Source organism: Prunus mume, linkage group LG4 (assembly GCF_029339155.1).
Source record: "Prunus mume cultivar Tortuosa linkage group LG4, ASM2933915v1, whole genome shotgun sequence".
Taxonomy (NCBI): Eukaryota; Viridiplantae; Streptophyta; class Magnoliopsida; order Rosales; family Rosaceae; genus Prunus; species Prunus mume.
The window spans coordinates 15,975,030-15,990,643 of NC_142701.1; the positions used below are offsets into that span (position 1 = coordinate 15,975,030).

The following is a 15,614-nucleotide window of genomic DNA, read 5'->3' on the forward strand; positions in this document are numbered from 1 at the left end:
GGCGTGCACTTCCTTGGGTCATGACAAATCAGTGAGTTTGGTAAGAAATAAGATCGGTGAGCAATCCCTCAATTCTTGGGGAGAAAAGTTGAAGTGTCTTATCATAAGCTTGAGCCCAGGAACAAAACCATTAAGCCCCATACCCAAAGTGGACAATATCTTGCTAGTGGGAGTGGGGGTGTGAAAATTTGGTATCAAAGTTGGACCCTGATTGGAAGTGTGCCAATGAGGACGTTGGGCCCAAAAGGGAGTGGAATGTAAGACCTGTGAGGTTGGTAAGAAGCACGATTAGTGAGCAATCCCATATCCCTTACCGAGGGAAATGTGAAGTGCCTTATAAAGCAGTTGTCATCTCACTTAGTGAAATGCATTTTGGGCAAGATAATATAAGCTTGGTCCCAAGAACAAAACCATGAGGGCCCAAGCCCAAAGGACAATATCTTGCTAATGGAGTTTGCTGTAACACCATAAATGTCGCACTCTATGAAGAATTGGTTGCCTTGGTTTGCAAGCAATGTGTCTTAATGTCCAACGACTTTGCATATGTAGAATACACCAAAATTAGATTGGCTTCGTAATTCCATTGCTTGCATACTTTTTGGCCCTACAATATTTTAGATGGTCAAATCTTCACAAAGAAATGAGGTTCCATAGTTATTCTAAGGCTTCTGTTAACTATCCACGTAATTAATTTGAATAATAATAATTATAAAGGACTTACCAAATGTTGTTATCTCAAATGTATTGAAACATCCAACATTACTTTTGTTTCCTGAGATTATCATGTTGTCTCGTCCATCTCCTACAATAGTTATGTTAGTCTTTTTTACTTCGATAAACATTGTCTCGTTATAGTGACTAACTTTGATATTAATGTACATACAATTTGATCTTTTGGAAGTACAACATTGATGGCATCAATGATTGTGGTGAAATGGTCAAATCCATCTTGTGCCACAACTACATCAATATGTAATGTGGCTTGTCTGCTAACCTTCCAAGTTGATATGACCAATATGCTCACCACAATAACGAAAATGACTAATGACGGAATCATCATAGTTTGCAAATATTAAAGAAGAAAAAATGTACTTTGATTAAAAAGAAGAGAAGATGTGAGCTTTCATGGAAAAGATAGAAGCAATGCAAGAAATGATATGATACAATATGTGTTTGTAACTGTGCATATTTATATAGAGATGAAGAGATGTACCATTTGTACTATTGGGATACAATCCAACTAATGATAGGATCATAGGATGTATATATTGCTCTAGTTACGTGCATTCAGATTCACAAGGTTTTGCGTTTACTCCAACCCATTGAAAATTTTAGTAAGTCCCATGTATATATTGCTTTGGTTACAACTACAAAGTGATTTTTGGCTTGGTTGTGTGCCTTCCGAGTTGATATGACCATGATGGTCATTAGTATGAAAATGACCAATAACTAACTCTTTGTAGATGAAAATGCTTAGGAATATGGCTGTAAAATGGCCCAAGCTTATCGAGATAGCTTGGCCCAGTACTGTAGGCAAGGGCCGCGGAATAGAACCAGACTTAATAATTTTCATTAAAGGACGAGCCCGAATTAGTCGGTTTCTTAAATGGGCTGACTATAAAAGTGTTGGCCCAACATGGCCCATGTTAGGTCAAGTTCCTCGATTATCATACTTCACATAGTTAATGGTGCATTAATCTTTCATATCAATCCAACAAACAAATAAGATTAATAATCTTGCCTAGGAAAGTTTGTATGAAATTGTTGTGGAGTAATTTGACCTTGATCGGGCTAAGTATAGCTTCATCAAAAAACCTTAAGTATGAAGCTCTGATGTTGCAATGATAAAACAATTATGAATTATGAATTATGTCCTATTGTCCCATGTTGTATAGTCTTTATTTTTTACAATTATTGTAATTGACTGCCCCTTTAGAGGTCGTTGACCATATAAGTTATAGTTTTGAAATATTCTCATAACAAAATAATAAAATCAATTGTACCATGTATGTCACACTTTCTATAAAATTGATTGCCTTCGTTTGCGAGCAGTGTGTCTTGATAATCGATGCTTTTACATATGTAGAAGACACTAAAATTAGACTGGCTTCACAATGCAACAGCTTGCCTAGTTTTTGTTTCATTTGGATGGTCATATGTTGTGCAACAAAGGCAACACAATTTATTGTAATTTGAATTAGAATAATTAAGAGGACTTACCAAATGTCGTTGTCTCAAATGTGTGGAAACCTCCAACATTACTTTTGTTTCATGAGATTATCGTGTTCACCCTTACATCTCCTACAATAGATATATTTGTGTTCTCTATTTCGATAGAAATAATCTTGTTATAGTTACCAACTTTAATCTTAATGCATGTACAATTGTCTTTCAAACTAATATGACCAATGTTGTCACTATCATGAAAATGACCAATAACTTCATAACTGAGTCTTTGTAAATGAAAGTAGGGATCATCATAAAGGCCAATGGCACTTGTTTCAAAGTGGGTCAGCTCGGGCCCTAATGGGCCAAAAGGCTATTCTCTTCCAAAGTTTAGCCTCGATAGGCCTATCGCGCTTTTATGTTGGCAATACTTGGACAAAGGTTTGAAATCCCGATCCAACTACACTTGCCCATGTTAAAATATTATGAAATTAAATTTAATATTGCACAATTAATTAATGTAAAGAAAAACAATCCTTAAGTATTGTATTAGCACAATGCTTTATTTATATGAAACTGAATCAAGTTAACAACAACAAAGATGGGAAAAAAAAAATAGTTGTTTCGGCCCTCAGGCCCGAAAGACGCATAACTAACTTATACGAGCACGCGATGATACTTTGAAACATTGGCCTAACCCTAAAACTGCTAATGGAACTCGAAGTTTTGTATCTTTGAAATTTTCAGTGGTTCTTTCTTTCAAGTAATTTCACCCGCCATGGAATTGATTCGAAAATGAACTTGACCTACTTGTAAATGTGAATGCTCGTAGAGCCATATAGACATTCAATCATCAATAATTGGATTTGATCCCAGTAATATTTTAAAACGCACATCAACTCGCAAATTTTATCTATGTATATACACACACATTTGAAAACATATATACATTCACATTTGTGAAACTATATTATAGCAATTATATTTGTTGTGATTTATTGTTTTTTCTTCATCAAAGTTCACTTCTTCTTCATCAAACATCCAACATTACTTTTGTTTCCTGAGATAATCATGTTGTCTTGTCCATCTCCTTTAATAGTTATGTTGGTCTTTTTTACTCCGATAAAAATTGTCTCGTTATAGTGACCAATTTTGATCTTAATGTACATACAATTTGAGCTTTTTGAAGTACAACATTGATGGCATCAATGATTGTGTTGAAGTGGTCGGATCCATCTTATGCCATAACTACATCAAAATGTAATGTGGCTTGTCTGTTAACCTTCCAAGTTGATATGACCAATGCGTTCACCACTATGTTGAAAATGACTAATGACTTCATAACTGAAACCTGCAATATGTGTTTGCAAATATTAAAGAAGAAAAAGTATACTTTGATGAAAAATGGAAGATGTGAGTTTTGATGGAAAAGATAGAAGAAATGCAAGAAATGATATGATACAATATGTGTTTGCAACTGTGCATATTTATATAGAGACGAAGAGATGTACCATTTGTATTACTAGGATACAATCCAACTAATGATAGGATCATAGGATGTATATATTGCTCTAGTTACGCGCATTCAGATTCACAAGGTTTTGCATTTACTCCAACCCATTGAAAATTTTAGTAAGTCCCATGTATATATTGCTTTTGTTACAACTACAACAAAGTGATTTTTGGGTTGGTTGTGTGCCTTCCGAGTTGATATGACCATGATTGTCATTAGTATGAAAATGACCAATAACTGACTCTTTGTAGATGAAAATGCTTAGGAATATGGCTGTAAAATGGCACAAGCTTATCGAGATAGTCTAGCCCAGTACTGTAGGCAAGGGCTGCGGAATAGGGCCAGACTTAATAATTTTCATAAAAGGACGAGCCCGAATTAGTCGGTTTCTTAAATTGGCTGACTATAAAAGCGTTGGCCCAACACGGCCCATGTTAGGTCAGGTTCCTCGATTATTATACTTTGCATAGTTAATGGTGTATTGATCTTTCATCCCAATCCAACAAACAAATAAGATTAATAATCTTGCCTAGAAAAGTTTGTGTGAAAATTGTTGTGGGGTAATTTGACCTTGGTCGAGCTAAGTATAGCTTCATCGAAAACCCCGAAGTACAAAGCTCTGAGATGTTGCAATAATAGTGCAATTATGAATTATAGTCTCATTGTCCCATGTTGTATGGTCTTTATTTTTTATGGTTATTGTAATTGAATGCCCCTTTAGAGGTCGTTGACCATATAAGTTACAGTTTTGAAATATTCTCGTGACAAAATAATAAAATCAATTGTATCATTTATGTCACACTTTCTATAGAATTGATTGCTTTTGTTTGCGAGTAGTGTGTCTTGATAAAATATGATTTTACATATGTAGAAGACACTAAAATTAGACTGGCTTCGCAATGCAACAACTTCCCAATTTTTGTCCCGTTTGGATGGTCATGTGTTGTGCAACAAAGCCAACACAATTTATTGTAATTTGAATTAGAATAATTAAGAGGGCTTACCAAATGTCGTTGTCTCGAATGTGTGGAAACCTCCAACATTACTTTTGTTTCATGAGATTATCGTGTTCACCCGTTCATCTCCTACAATAGATATATTTGTGTTCTCTATTCCGATAAAAATAATCTCATTATAGTTACCAACTTTAATCTTAATGCATATACGATTGTCTTTCAAACTAATATGACCAATATTGTCACTATAATGAAAATGACCAATAACTCCATAACTGAGTCTTTGTAAATGAAAGTAGAGATCATCATAAAGGCCCATGGCTCTTGTCTCAAAGTGGGTCAGCTCGGGCCTTAATGGGCCAAAGGCTATTCTCTTCCAAAGGTTAGCCTCGATAGGCCCATCGCACTTTTATGTTGGTAGTACGTGGACAAGGGTTTGAAATCCCGATCTGACTATACTAGCCCATGTTAAAATATTACGAAACTAAATTTAATACTACACAATTAATTAATATAAAGAAGAACAATCCTTAAGTATTGTATTAACACAATACCTTGTTTATATAAAACTAAATCAAGTTAATAACAATAAAGATGGGAAAAACAAATAAAGTAGTTGTCTCATCCCGCTAGGCCTGAAAGATGCAACTAACTTACACGAGCATGTGATGATACTTTGAAACCTTGGCCTGGCCTTGGAACTGCTAGTGGAACTCGAAGTTTTGTATCTTTGAAATTTTCAATGGTTTTTTATTAAGTAATTTCACTCGCCCTAGAACTGATTCGAAAATGAACTTGACCTACTTGTAAATGTGAATGCTCATAGAGCCATATAGATGTTCAATCATCAATACTTGGATTTGATCCCAGTAATATTTTAAAACGCACATTAACTCTCAAATTCCATCTATAATATATACACACACATTTGTTATGATTTATTGTTTTTTCTTCATCAAATTTCACTTCTTCTTCTTAGGTTGCTAGCGGTCTTGCCCTAAAAGGGCATAGCCCATTCAATACCTAATTACATACTTTTTTGGCCCTAAGGATTGAACGGGCCATACCGGCCCTACCCAAGAGCCAAGAATTATTGGGCTCCTAGATAGGCCCGAGCCTAGATAGCCATGTCAAATAAGCCATATATAATTAACTAAATGCAATGAGCATTAATACTAGTTTATTTTTATAAAGATATTAAATACAATCATTATTAATATTAATATTAAACATTAAATATTAAATAAATCATTATTTTCTTTCAAATCATTTAATTAAATACAAGTATAATTAATATTAGTTTAGTTTTATGAAAATATTATTTATCAAATTAAATATCGAGTTGGACGTTGTTATCCAAGGGCTTACACATCATGGCCTAGGCTCTACCTTTTACACAATGGGCCAGGGCTAAGCCCGCCAATTGTACCAGTGGGCTAGCCCATAGCCCAAAAAATAGGGTCGAGTTCGGGCCATTTTTCATCTCTATTCTTAAGGGGTATATCAAATTCTAACTTTTAAAAATTTTATAGACTTAAAAAGTCTGGAGGTATTCAATAGTGACTTTTAAATAGTATTTAAATGTTTACTGATATTTAATTATGACTTTTAAAACGTAGTTAAAATTATTTAAAATTTTGGTGGTATCCAAAACTTAATGACTTTTTGCATACTTTTAAGGCTAATTGTTAATAACAAAAGTCTTGCCAATTTACTAGTGACTTTTATCAACTTTATGAAAATCACTCACTTAAGAACATCCACAATGGGCTCCCTAAACCACATAATTAGACAAATTTTAGGGATGAATTGGAAAAATACAACTTCAACCATGATCCCTATTTACCTTTTAAAATAGGGAGACCTCCAGAAGCTCCTAAATCTAAGGAGAGAGAAAAGACTCCTAGTGGCTTACTATAATTTAATGCTACGTTGTTTTATGCATAGTTTAAACTTTTCATTAATGCTAACTATTTATTATTAATTTTTTTTTATAGAGATTGACGAATCATATTGAACTAAAAAATAACTACAGTATTTATGACTCCCTAATTTTGGATTTCAAATTTTATAGAGAGCTCCTAAAATAACTTTTGTGTGTTTTTAGCTAAATTTTAACTAAAAAATAAGGAGAATAGACCCCACTTAAAAAAATATTTAGATAAAACATATGCAGCCCAAAGTAATTAACCAAGCCCCACGTGGATAAAATGATGGGTTTGCCATTGGGTCCCATATTCCACGTGTTGTAAAACTAGCGGTTTGTCAAATATGGTATAAACAAAAGTAACAAATTAACCAACAAGCAATAAGATATTGCAATCAAGCGATGTACTTGTTAAGAAAAAAGTTAATTTGACCATCTCATCTTCTAGGCCAGCATAGCCTTTTTTTTTTGGGTAAATACCATGAGGTGTCCCCACATCCAAAAGATGGGATTAATCCCCGCTTGGGGTTCGAGTATAGCCTTTATGACTCATTGTGTGTAGCATTGTTTGTGTTGCCCTCATCATTTTGAATCTCTCGCTTATCTCCTATAAATATAAGTTATAAATTGTTCGTGTTAAAACAAAGTCTTTATAAGTATGAATTGGATACACCCTCACTTTAGGACTTCTATATTTCCCCAAGAGAATTTACGCTCCAAAGTTGGATCAAATTATATCTTCTCAACATACTTTCCCATCGACTGTCTCAACTCCATCTTCATTCTTTTTCTTCAACAAATAGCATTATTTTGAAGGTTGAACGTTATCATCAAGAAGCTTCCGTCTTATCTTATTAGACAATTGGAAATAGCAAATACTAAGGATAACGTATCTGTAATGTCTTGGGACTATTATGAAACTAGGAGTTGCTCAAGGCCAAAACGAGCACAACCAATCGAACCAGATATGTCTAGAAGGGTATTGTGTGAGTATTATTGTCTGGGTTTACACGAACGGCTGAACAGTTCAAGACATCACGTTCACTGATTAGTCAAGTGAATTCGATAGTACTTCACTATGGAAGGTTCAAAGCCAAAAGCTACATATCCAGATGTTGTATTCTTCTAATAGGAACTCTCTCTAAGTCTGCATTATCATTTGCATATTTTATCTAATATTAATTTTCTATTTGAATGGAAATTAATAAAATCTATTGGGTTAAAGACATGACCCCTGGGTTAAAGACATCTTCAATTGAGGGGTGACAACTCTTCAAACCAAGGGATGCATTGTTTGGGGTAACAACTCTTCAGACCAATGGATGCATTGTTTGCCTTTTAAGATTGGGACACCTTTTTGGAAAGGGTATTTCATGATCTATAAATAGAGCAAGCCTTCTGCAGTTTTATTCATTCAATTAATTCTCTACATACAAATTTCCATATATAGAGAGAGCATTAGAGTTTTCAGAAAGAAAGGTTCCTACATAATTTGGTTCAAAGTTCCTTGTGAATTGCAGTGCTTCTTTCATAAGGAGGGGAGTCGTTGTATCCTGAGTGGCAAACTCTAGTGAACCATAAGCACCAGTATAGGGCGTAATTCATCTTAAGGTCAGAGTGTCTAACACTTGCCTCGACTCAATTAAAGTTCTTCTAATTCAATTCTCTTTTTGTAACAATCAGTTTTATGTGCAGTATTTATTTTATAACAATTTATCACTCATATTTCCAACACATTCTGTTTTACATTTCCATTTTCTACTAATGTGACGTTGCATTTGTTAGTAGATAATCTTTGAATTGTAGTCTTGAACAATTGGGTTCAATTTTCTTATGTATGTTTATTTTTGGGTTGCTACGCCTTCTTTGGTATTTTTAAGGGTAAATAAAATAACCAAAATGATACAAAACGGGCCATTGAAAAAAATATATGTGCTGCCCCGCAAAGAAACGAACTAGTTAAGTGGAGGAGTAGGAGCGGCCTCCTCACCATCCCCCTATCACGCCGTGCTTGAAGATAAAGGAAAATGGAGGGTTTGAGAAGAGAGAGAGAGACAAAGGGTCTAGGGTTTAGGGATATAGTGGGTATTACACATTCTCTCCTATCCGCGTGTTAGAATATAAGTATATATTTATTGATATTATTCCCTAAACGAGGGAAATATCAACAATGTTATCCACCTATATTATAACACGTGTACAAGCTATAATACATTGTCATATTCCAGTACCATTCTATAATTTCTCCATTGTATCCTCATACGTTACTTATGATATTTATGGTCCTTAAACACATATGATAAATGTAGAGGATTGCATTCCCTCAATTTCTATAGATATTATATTCCATTTTTGTTGCATTGCGTGCATTGTATACAACATTCTATTATTTTCCCAAACCGAATTTACATTTGTGGAAAGACATAAATGAGATTACCTAGAATTGTCTAAGTAAACAATTATACATTCTCCCAGTAAGAGCCTTTAGATTAAAATTTGAAATAGAAAAATAAGAAGAATGAGATCTCTCAAATGGATCATTGCATGTCTCACACTCTTTGTTCTAAGCCAATCTCGAGTATCAGTGAATGCAGATTTGGTAGAAGAGACGGGCCGCAAAACCACCAATTACGGTTTATGTGTGTCATCGTTAAAATCTGACCCTCGTAATTCTACAGCTGATGTTAAAGGACTGGCTCGTATTGCGCTTGACCAAACGCTGACCAATTCTGTGGACACTCAAGCTCGAATTGAGTGATGAATATATTCGGAAAGGTCTTGGGACTATTAAGGTGTAAAGAATTTAGCTCTAATTGGTTCGGAGAATGTTCTTATTTTAGGTTAATTATAATTATAATGTAACCCTTAGTTGTTACTATTAAGGTGAAACAAAGGTGAACTACTTTTTATTGTTTGCTCTCTATTGATTAGGTTGATTGTACTTAAGTTTTGCAGGAAAACAGTTTTTTATGCTTTTTTGTTTAGGTGAAAATAAAGGGGGTTTGACACTTGTCAAATTCCTTTATTAGAAATATTTTTACTCACCATTTTTATTAGAAATATTCTTGCTCACCACTATCATTCTCAACACGTGACACATGTCCATAAGCATAATCATGGTTCCACAAATACCAAGCAAATATGGTTATACCAATTGACATATCAAGTGTTGAGAAGGATAGCGAGAATACATCTTGAGTTATGGTAAGCAAAAATATTCTCCTTATATAAGAGTACAATTAAACTATTAAATTAAGTACAATTAAACTATTAAATTAAGTATTTCTTCTCAATTTTATGTTAGGAGTTAAGCACCCGACTCCTGTTCTTATTTTAATTTAAATATAATGTGAATATCAGAAAATTTTATACCTTGTTTGGAGGCCATGGCCAAATCCATCCTATTTAAACAATTCCACTAGGTTTTGGATTTCCTTCCTAAATCTGAATTATTTGACCTAATCCAAATCCATCCTATTTAAACAATTCCATTAAGTTCTTTATTTCCTTCCTAAATCTAAATTATTTGACCTAATGAAGTTTTGTATATAAATATGTGCGTGCGCGACTGCTAGTTATACACATTGCTTTCGTCTTGAGAAAACGGAGATGAAATTACTGAGATGGATTACAATTGTTCTTGCTCTCCTTATTTTTTATCAATCCTTTACATCAGTGGGTGCTGATTTGATAGAGGACACATGCAACAAAACCTCTAACTTCAAATTTTGTGTGTCCTTTTTAAGATCAAAGCCTGGTAGTGCTACTGCAGATGTTCAAGGGCTTGCTCAGATCGTGGCTGATCAAATACAAATCAATCTGAAGGATACATTTTCCGAAGCCACCAAATTATACAAGGAGGCAACTGAGCGAGTTATAAAAGAATGCTTCCAAATATGCTCCGAGGTGTACGCCGTAGCTATTGACTACATGAATGGTGTCCTTATAAATCTGAAATCTAAAAACTATAGTAATACAAGGGACGGTCTTTCGGTCGTCTATGGTGACGCAGACACTTGTGAAGAGTCATTCCATGAGGAACCAGTTCGACCATCGCCATTAACGAAAAATAACAATGATGTAAAGAATTTAGCTCTAATTGGTTCGGAGATTGTTCTTATTTTAGGTTAATTTTAATTATAATGTAACCCTTAGTTGTTACCATTGAGGTGAAATAAATGTGAACTACTTTTTATTATTTCCTCTCTATTGATTGGGTTGATGGTACTTAAGTTTTGCTGGAAAACAGTTTTTTATGCTTTTTGTTTAGGTGAAATAAAGGGGGTCAAATTCCTTTAATATTTCTTTTTCTTTTTCTTATGTATTCCTCTAACTGTTTTTTCTTATGAACTTTTATTTATGAATCTTTTGAAATTTGACAAGTGTCAAAATCTCATTTGTTGTGAGGAGGAATTCTTACACACTATACAATATTACATAAGGGGAGCATTTTTTCTCACCATTTTAACTCTAGGTGTACCATCACTACCATTCTCAACACATGACATATGTCTGTGGGCATATTGTGATTCCACAAATACAAAGCAAATAATTAAGTATGGTTATGCTAATGGACATGTCAAGTGTTGAGAAGGGTAATGAGGTACACCTTGGGTTAGCAAACATATTTTCATTACATGGGAGGGTATAAATACAATTAAACTATTAAATTAAGTAAAAAAAATTTCTCTCAATTTTAAGGAGTTAAGCAATTTCTGCATACCTTGTTTGCAAAATCCCAAGTTTAAGGAGCTAAGCAAAGAAGTCGTTCAAGTTCAACCACAAATTTTGGGATTTTGCTTCAGAAATTATTTTAGGGAGTTGATTTCCCCACTCTCTTTTGCTTTTTAATACTTTTTAATCAATTTTGTTCGTTCTCTTTCCTATTTTATCCTTACTCTTCATTAATTTCTTTTTTACTTCACTTTTATATTATTTCTTTTTTACTTCACTTTTATATTTATTTCTTTTATATTTCTTTTTCTTTATAAAAGTGAAGTAAAATGAAATTAATGTAGGGTAAGGGTAGAATAGGAAAGAGAAAGAATAAAATTGATTAAAAAGTATTAAAAAGCAAAATGGAGTGTAAGTGGAGAAAAGGGGAGTGGGGAAATCATATCCCTTATTTTATACCTTGTTTGGAGGCCATGGCCAAATCCATCCTATTTAAACGATTCCATTAAGTTCTGGATTTCCTTCCTAAATCTGAATTATTTGACCTAATCCAAATCCATCCTATATAAACAATTCCATTAAGTTCTTTATTTCCTTCCTAAATCTAAATTATTTGACCTAATGAAGTTTTGTATATAAATGCGTGTGTGTGTGTGCGCCTGCTAGTTATACACATTGCTCTCGTCTTGAGAAAACGGAGATGAAATTATTACTGAGATGGGTTACAATTGTTCTTGCTCTCCTTATTTTTGATCAATCCTTTACATCGGTGAGTGCTGATTTGATAGAGGACACATGCAACAAAACCTCTAACTTCAAATTTTTGTGTCCTTTTTAAGATCAAAGCCTGGTGGTGCTACTGCAGATGTTCAAGGGCTTGCTCAGATCGTGGCTGATCAAATACAAATCAATCTGAAGGATACATTTTCCGAAGCCAGCATATAAGGAGGCAACTGAGCGAGTTATAAAAGAATGCTTCCAAATATGCTCCGAAGAGTACGGTGTAGCTATTCATTACATGGATGGTGTCCTTGCAAATCTGAAATCTAAAAATTATAGGAATGCAAGGGAAGGTCTTACGGGCGTCTATGTTGACGCAGACACTTGTGAGGAGTCGTTCCATGAGGAACCAGTTCGACCATCGCCATTAACGAAAAATAACAATGATGTAAAGGATTTAGCTCTAATTGGTTCGCAAATTATACATATTCTAGGTTAATTTTAATTATAATGTAACCCTCAGTTTTTACTATTAAGGTTAAATAAAGGTAAACATCTTTTTATTATTTCCTCTCCAAATGATTTGGCTGATGGTATAATGTTATGTAGAGTACGTTTTGGTTCAAATCGTGGGTGAATCAGAGTTAAAATAAATAGTCGTAGAAAAGGAAAAATTTGGTTAGAATAAACTAGAGATTATATGCCGCCCTTTCGGGTTTTCAACCCACTAAGCCTTATTTTTTTTTTTCAGTGGCTCTAACTTTTTCTTAGACAGCTCTTTTGGACTTTCAATCCAACAAACACTTTTTTTTTTTTTTTTTTTTTTATTCAATCAATTTCGATGACTGACGTGGTCAATCATATCCTTGAGGACATAACAATCCTTTGTCAGATGACTGAGAATACGATGGTACCGACAAATAATTGGAGTCACGTTGTTGTTCACTTCAGCATGTCTTTTAAGCTCTGAAAGCTCGATGACCCTAACTGTCAAGAGCTCGGAGAGAATTTGTCCGACATCATGATCGTCGAAGGTGTATTTGACCTCTTTCCTTTGTTTGTGCGTGAACCGTTTTGATCCTTTCTTTTCTTCCCCCATGTTAGACTTTTTGTATATTTTGGCAAAGGTAGCCACATACTCTTCTTTTTCTTCATTGTCGGCCTTTTTGTCTTGTGACTTCTGAGTCACTCCTATTTGTCGAGCTAGTCATTCTTTGAGATTAGCGCGTCAAACGTTTGCGGTTCTGCAATGCTGACAGATGTAGCTATCTCGAGTAGGAGATTAACACACAGAAAATAAGGGATGAAAAGTATGTTTTACCCAAAAACATATATTATACAAAGAGTTTAGACAGTACCGCACAATATGGCTATATTATTAAAACTAAATTATATAGACTAACCTTTTATTTTTAATTTGATTCATTTAGAGTAGATTAGGTAGGTAAACAAATCATGACTTTAATTGTTTTTGTTATAAGAAAGGGAAAAAAAATATGATATCATGACAAACTAAGCGTACGTGGGTACACCAAGAATAATAGCCGACCCAATCACAACTGGTCACATTTTGTAGGAACAAACGAAATCGTCTCCTTGACAAGATCATGATAAACCAGAAAATTCTGCTGCTGATAATTCCCAAACACAGACATAGCGCTTGCAGACCCCATGGCCAAACAAAGTACTCCAACGTCGGTATCAGCAATAATATAATTTTCAGCAGGCAATTCTAAATCCGCATTCTTGAAATGAAACACCAACTTTGGCACCTCTACTTTTCCAGAGCCATCGTCCTCCGGCAATTTGAAGCACACGTCAAGCCCCACGGTATCGGTCGCGTCTGCCTCTGCAAGCTTGATCTGGGAAGTGAACTCCGTCTTCAGTAAATCAAAAGCACCTTCTTCTATGTACGTAAGAGTTGTCCCCGAGTCTATTATTAGCCCACCACTGCCATCATCTCCGAGGGTAAATGTGTCTTTTTCTATAGGCAGCCGAGTGTCACCCACGGAGATGCCTTCAAGGCCAAGATAGTAAAATGTTGATTGGTCCGGGTTTGGGCTTTTGATCAAAGGGGTTGTTTTGATATCTGCATGCTTTGATGTAGTGTTGTCCAAGTTTGCTACAGACCCCATCAAAAGTGTGCTACTACTTTTTGTGGCATCCACGGAAGTCAAGCAATAAGAGAACTTGGGCTCCTTGAGCTGCGAAACCAACGACAATGTTCCACGCCCTAACCCCACAAGACCAGCACCTTGATTGAACCCACCACCTTGATTGTCTTTCCCACATCCAAACCCTATTTTCGGGATGGAAACGTCTCCGAATGTGAACGTTTCGGTTGCGAGAATCCCATCTGTGGAGGAAAAATCACCATAAGCGTAGAAGTACTCACAAGAGTTGTTGGTGCATGTTTGTGAGGGTAGTGCTTCACAAAACTCGCTTTCACATGATAGCTTTGAGAATGTTGAGGACTTTTCAGGGTTGAAAATCGGGGTTGGCTGATCGTAACAGTCCTTACAAGGCTTGCATTGAGTCCAGATGAGATCGCTCCCGGTGTCCAAGATAGCGTTGTAGGTTTCAGCTGGAGTGCCAATTGATAACTTCATTAAGAACTCTCCTTGCCCGGCGTGAATCGGGGAGGTGGCACCCAAATTATGATCTGATGATGAGGTGGATAAGACGCTAAGCCTTTGCAACCTTTTCCGACCACGCTTGATTCTACGTTGAAGACGCTCGAGTTTGGTCAAGTTTTTATCAGAATCAATGTGTTTGAGAGTCACCTTGAACCCATTTTGCATGGTTTGGTGGTGGTCATGGAGATCGAGAGCTCGTCTTGAAGTGGAGCATGCCGGGTTAACAAAGAAGGCAACCAGAAGAGCTCCTAGGGTTAATATTAATGGCACACTTGACAGTGGAAAGACTGAACCCGAACCCATAATCTTAGCGAAAAGATATAAATGAGCTAGTTAGCTAGTGAGAATGTGAGAGGGATTTAAGAGAAGAAGATGGAGGGATTAGTATTGAGGAAGACAACCTATAATGGAGAGCTTAATTTGCGTTTTGTCTGTTGGAGTAAATTAATCAATAAACTGAAAGACATACCAACTTGGTGAGCGTGAGAGGAGGTTGAGATATCAGCATTACGTCGCAGCTAATAATGCCTGGTCTTGCGTCTCTCTTGAGGAAAATGAAACTCGATTTGATGAATGTATGCAAGGCAGCAACAATTTTATGAGCGAGAGATTGGGATTTATGTATGCAGAAGAAGTCTCTAGTTCACACGCTTTAATCTCTTCTGTCACAAGGGCTACGGGGTTTTGACATTGTTATATATATAACACTCTTGTTGGCCACCTATTCGATGACCAGCTAATATCAGTTAAATTATGGGCTTAATTATGGAGTTTGTATTTTTTTAGCACAAGCGATAGTTTAAACTACAAGGAAGAGAGATTTTTCACACGCACACAACTACGATGATGTGGGAATTTGAACTTGAGACTTTTGTTCTGCAAGTTAAGGCCATTTTAGACTGGGCTAGACCCCTTGGCCATCATGGAGGTTATGTTAAGAAATAATTAAATCACACATTTTCTGAAAGATGGGACCCATGTATATAAGTAGATGATCACTGAGGACTAGCTATTATAGCTAA

At 35.3% G+C, this 15,614-nt stretch overlaps 1 protein-coding gene across 1 annotated transcript; it reads right to left on the reverse strand.

Annotated features, from left to right (window-relative positions):
• Window positions 1-13,412: 13,412 nt before the first annotated feature.
• On the reverse strand, window positions 13,413-15,262 carry LOC103327300 (Eukaryotic aspartyl protease family protein). Its single transcript, XM_008229612.2, has one exon. The coding sequence runs from the start codon at window positions 14,893-14,895 to the stop codon at window positions 13,510-13,512; it is 1,386 nt and encodes a 461-aa protein (XP_008227834.1). The 5' UTR covers window positions 14,896-15,262; the 3' UTR covers window positions 13,413-13,509.
• Between the last annotated feature and the right edge of the window lie 352 nt (window positions 15,263-15,614).

Excerpts from the sequence above, each read along its gene's own strand:
- LOC103327300 (XM_008229612.2), bottom strand. The coding sequence starts at position 14,895 with ATGGGTTCGGGTTCAGTCTTTCCACTGTCAAGTGTGCCATTAATATTA.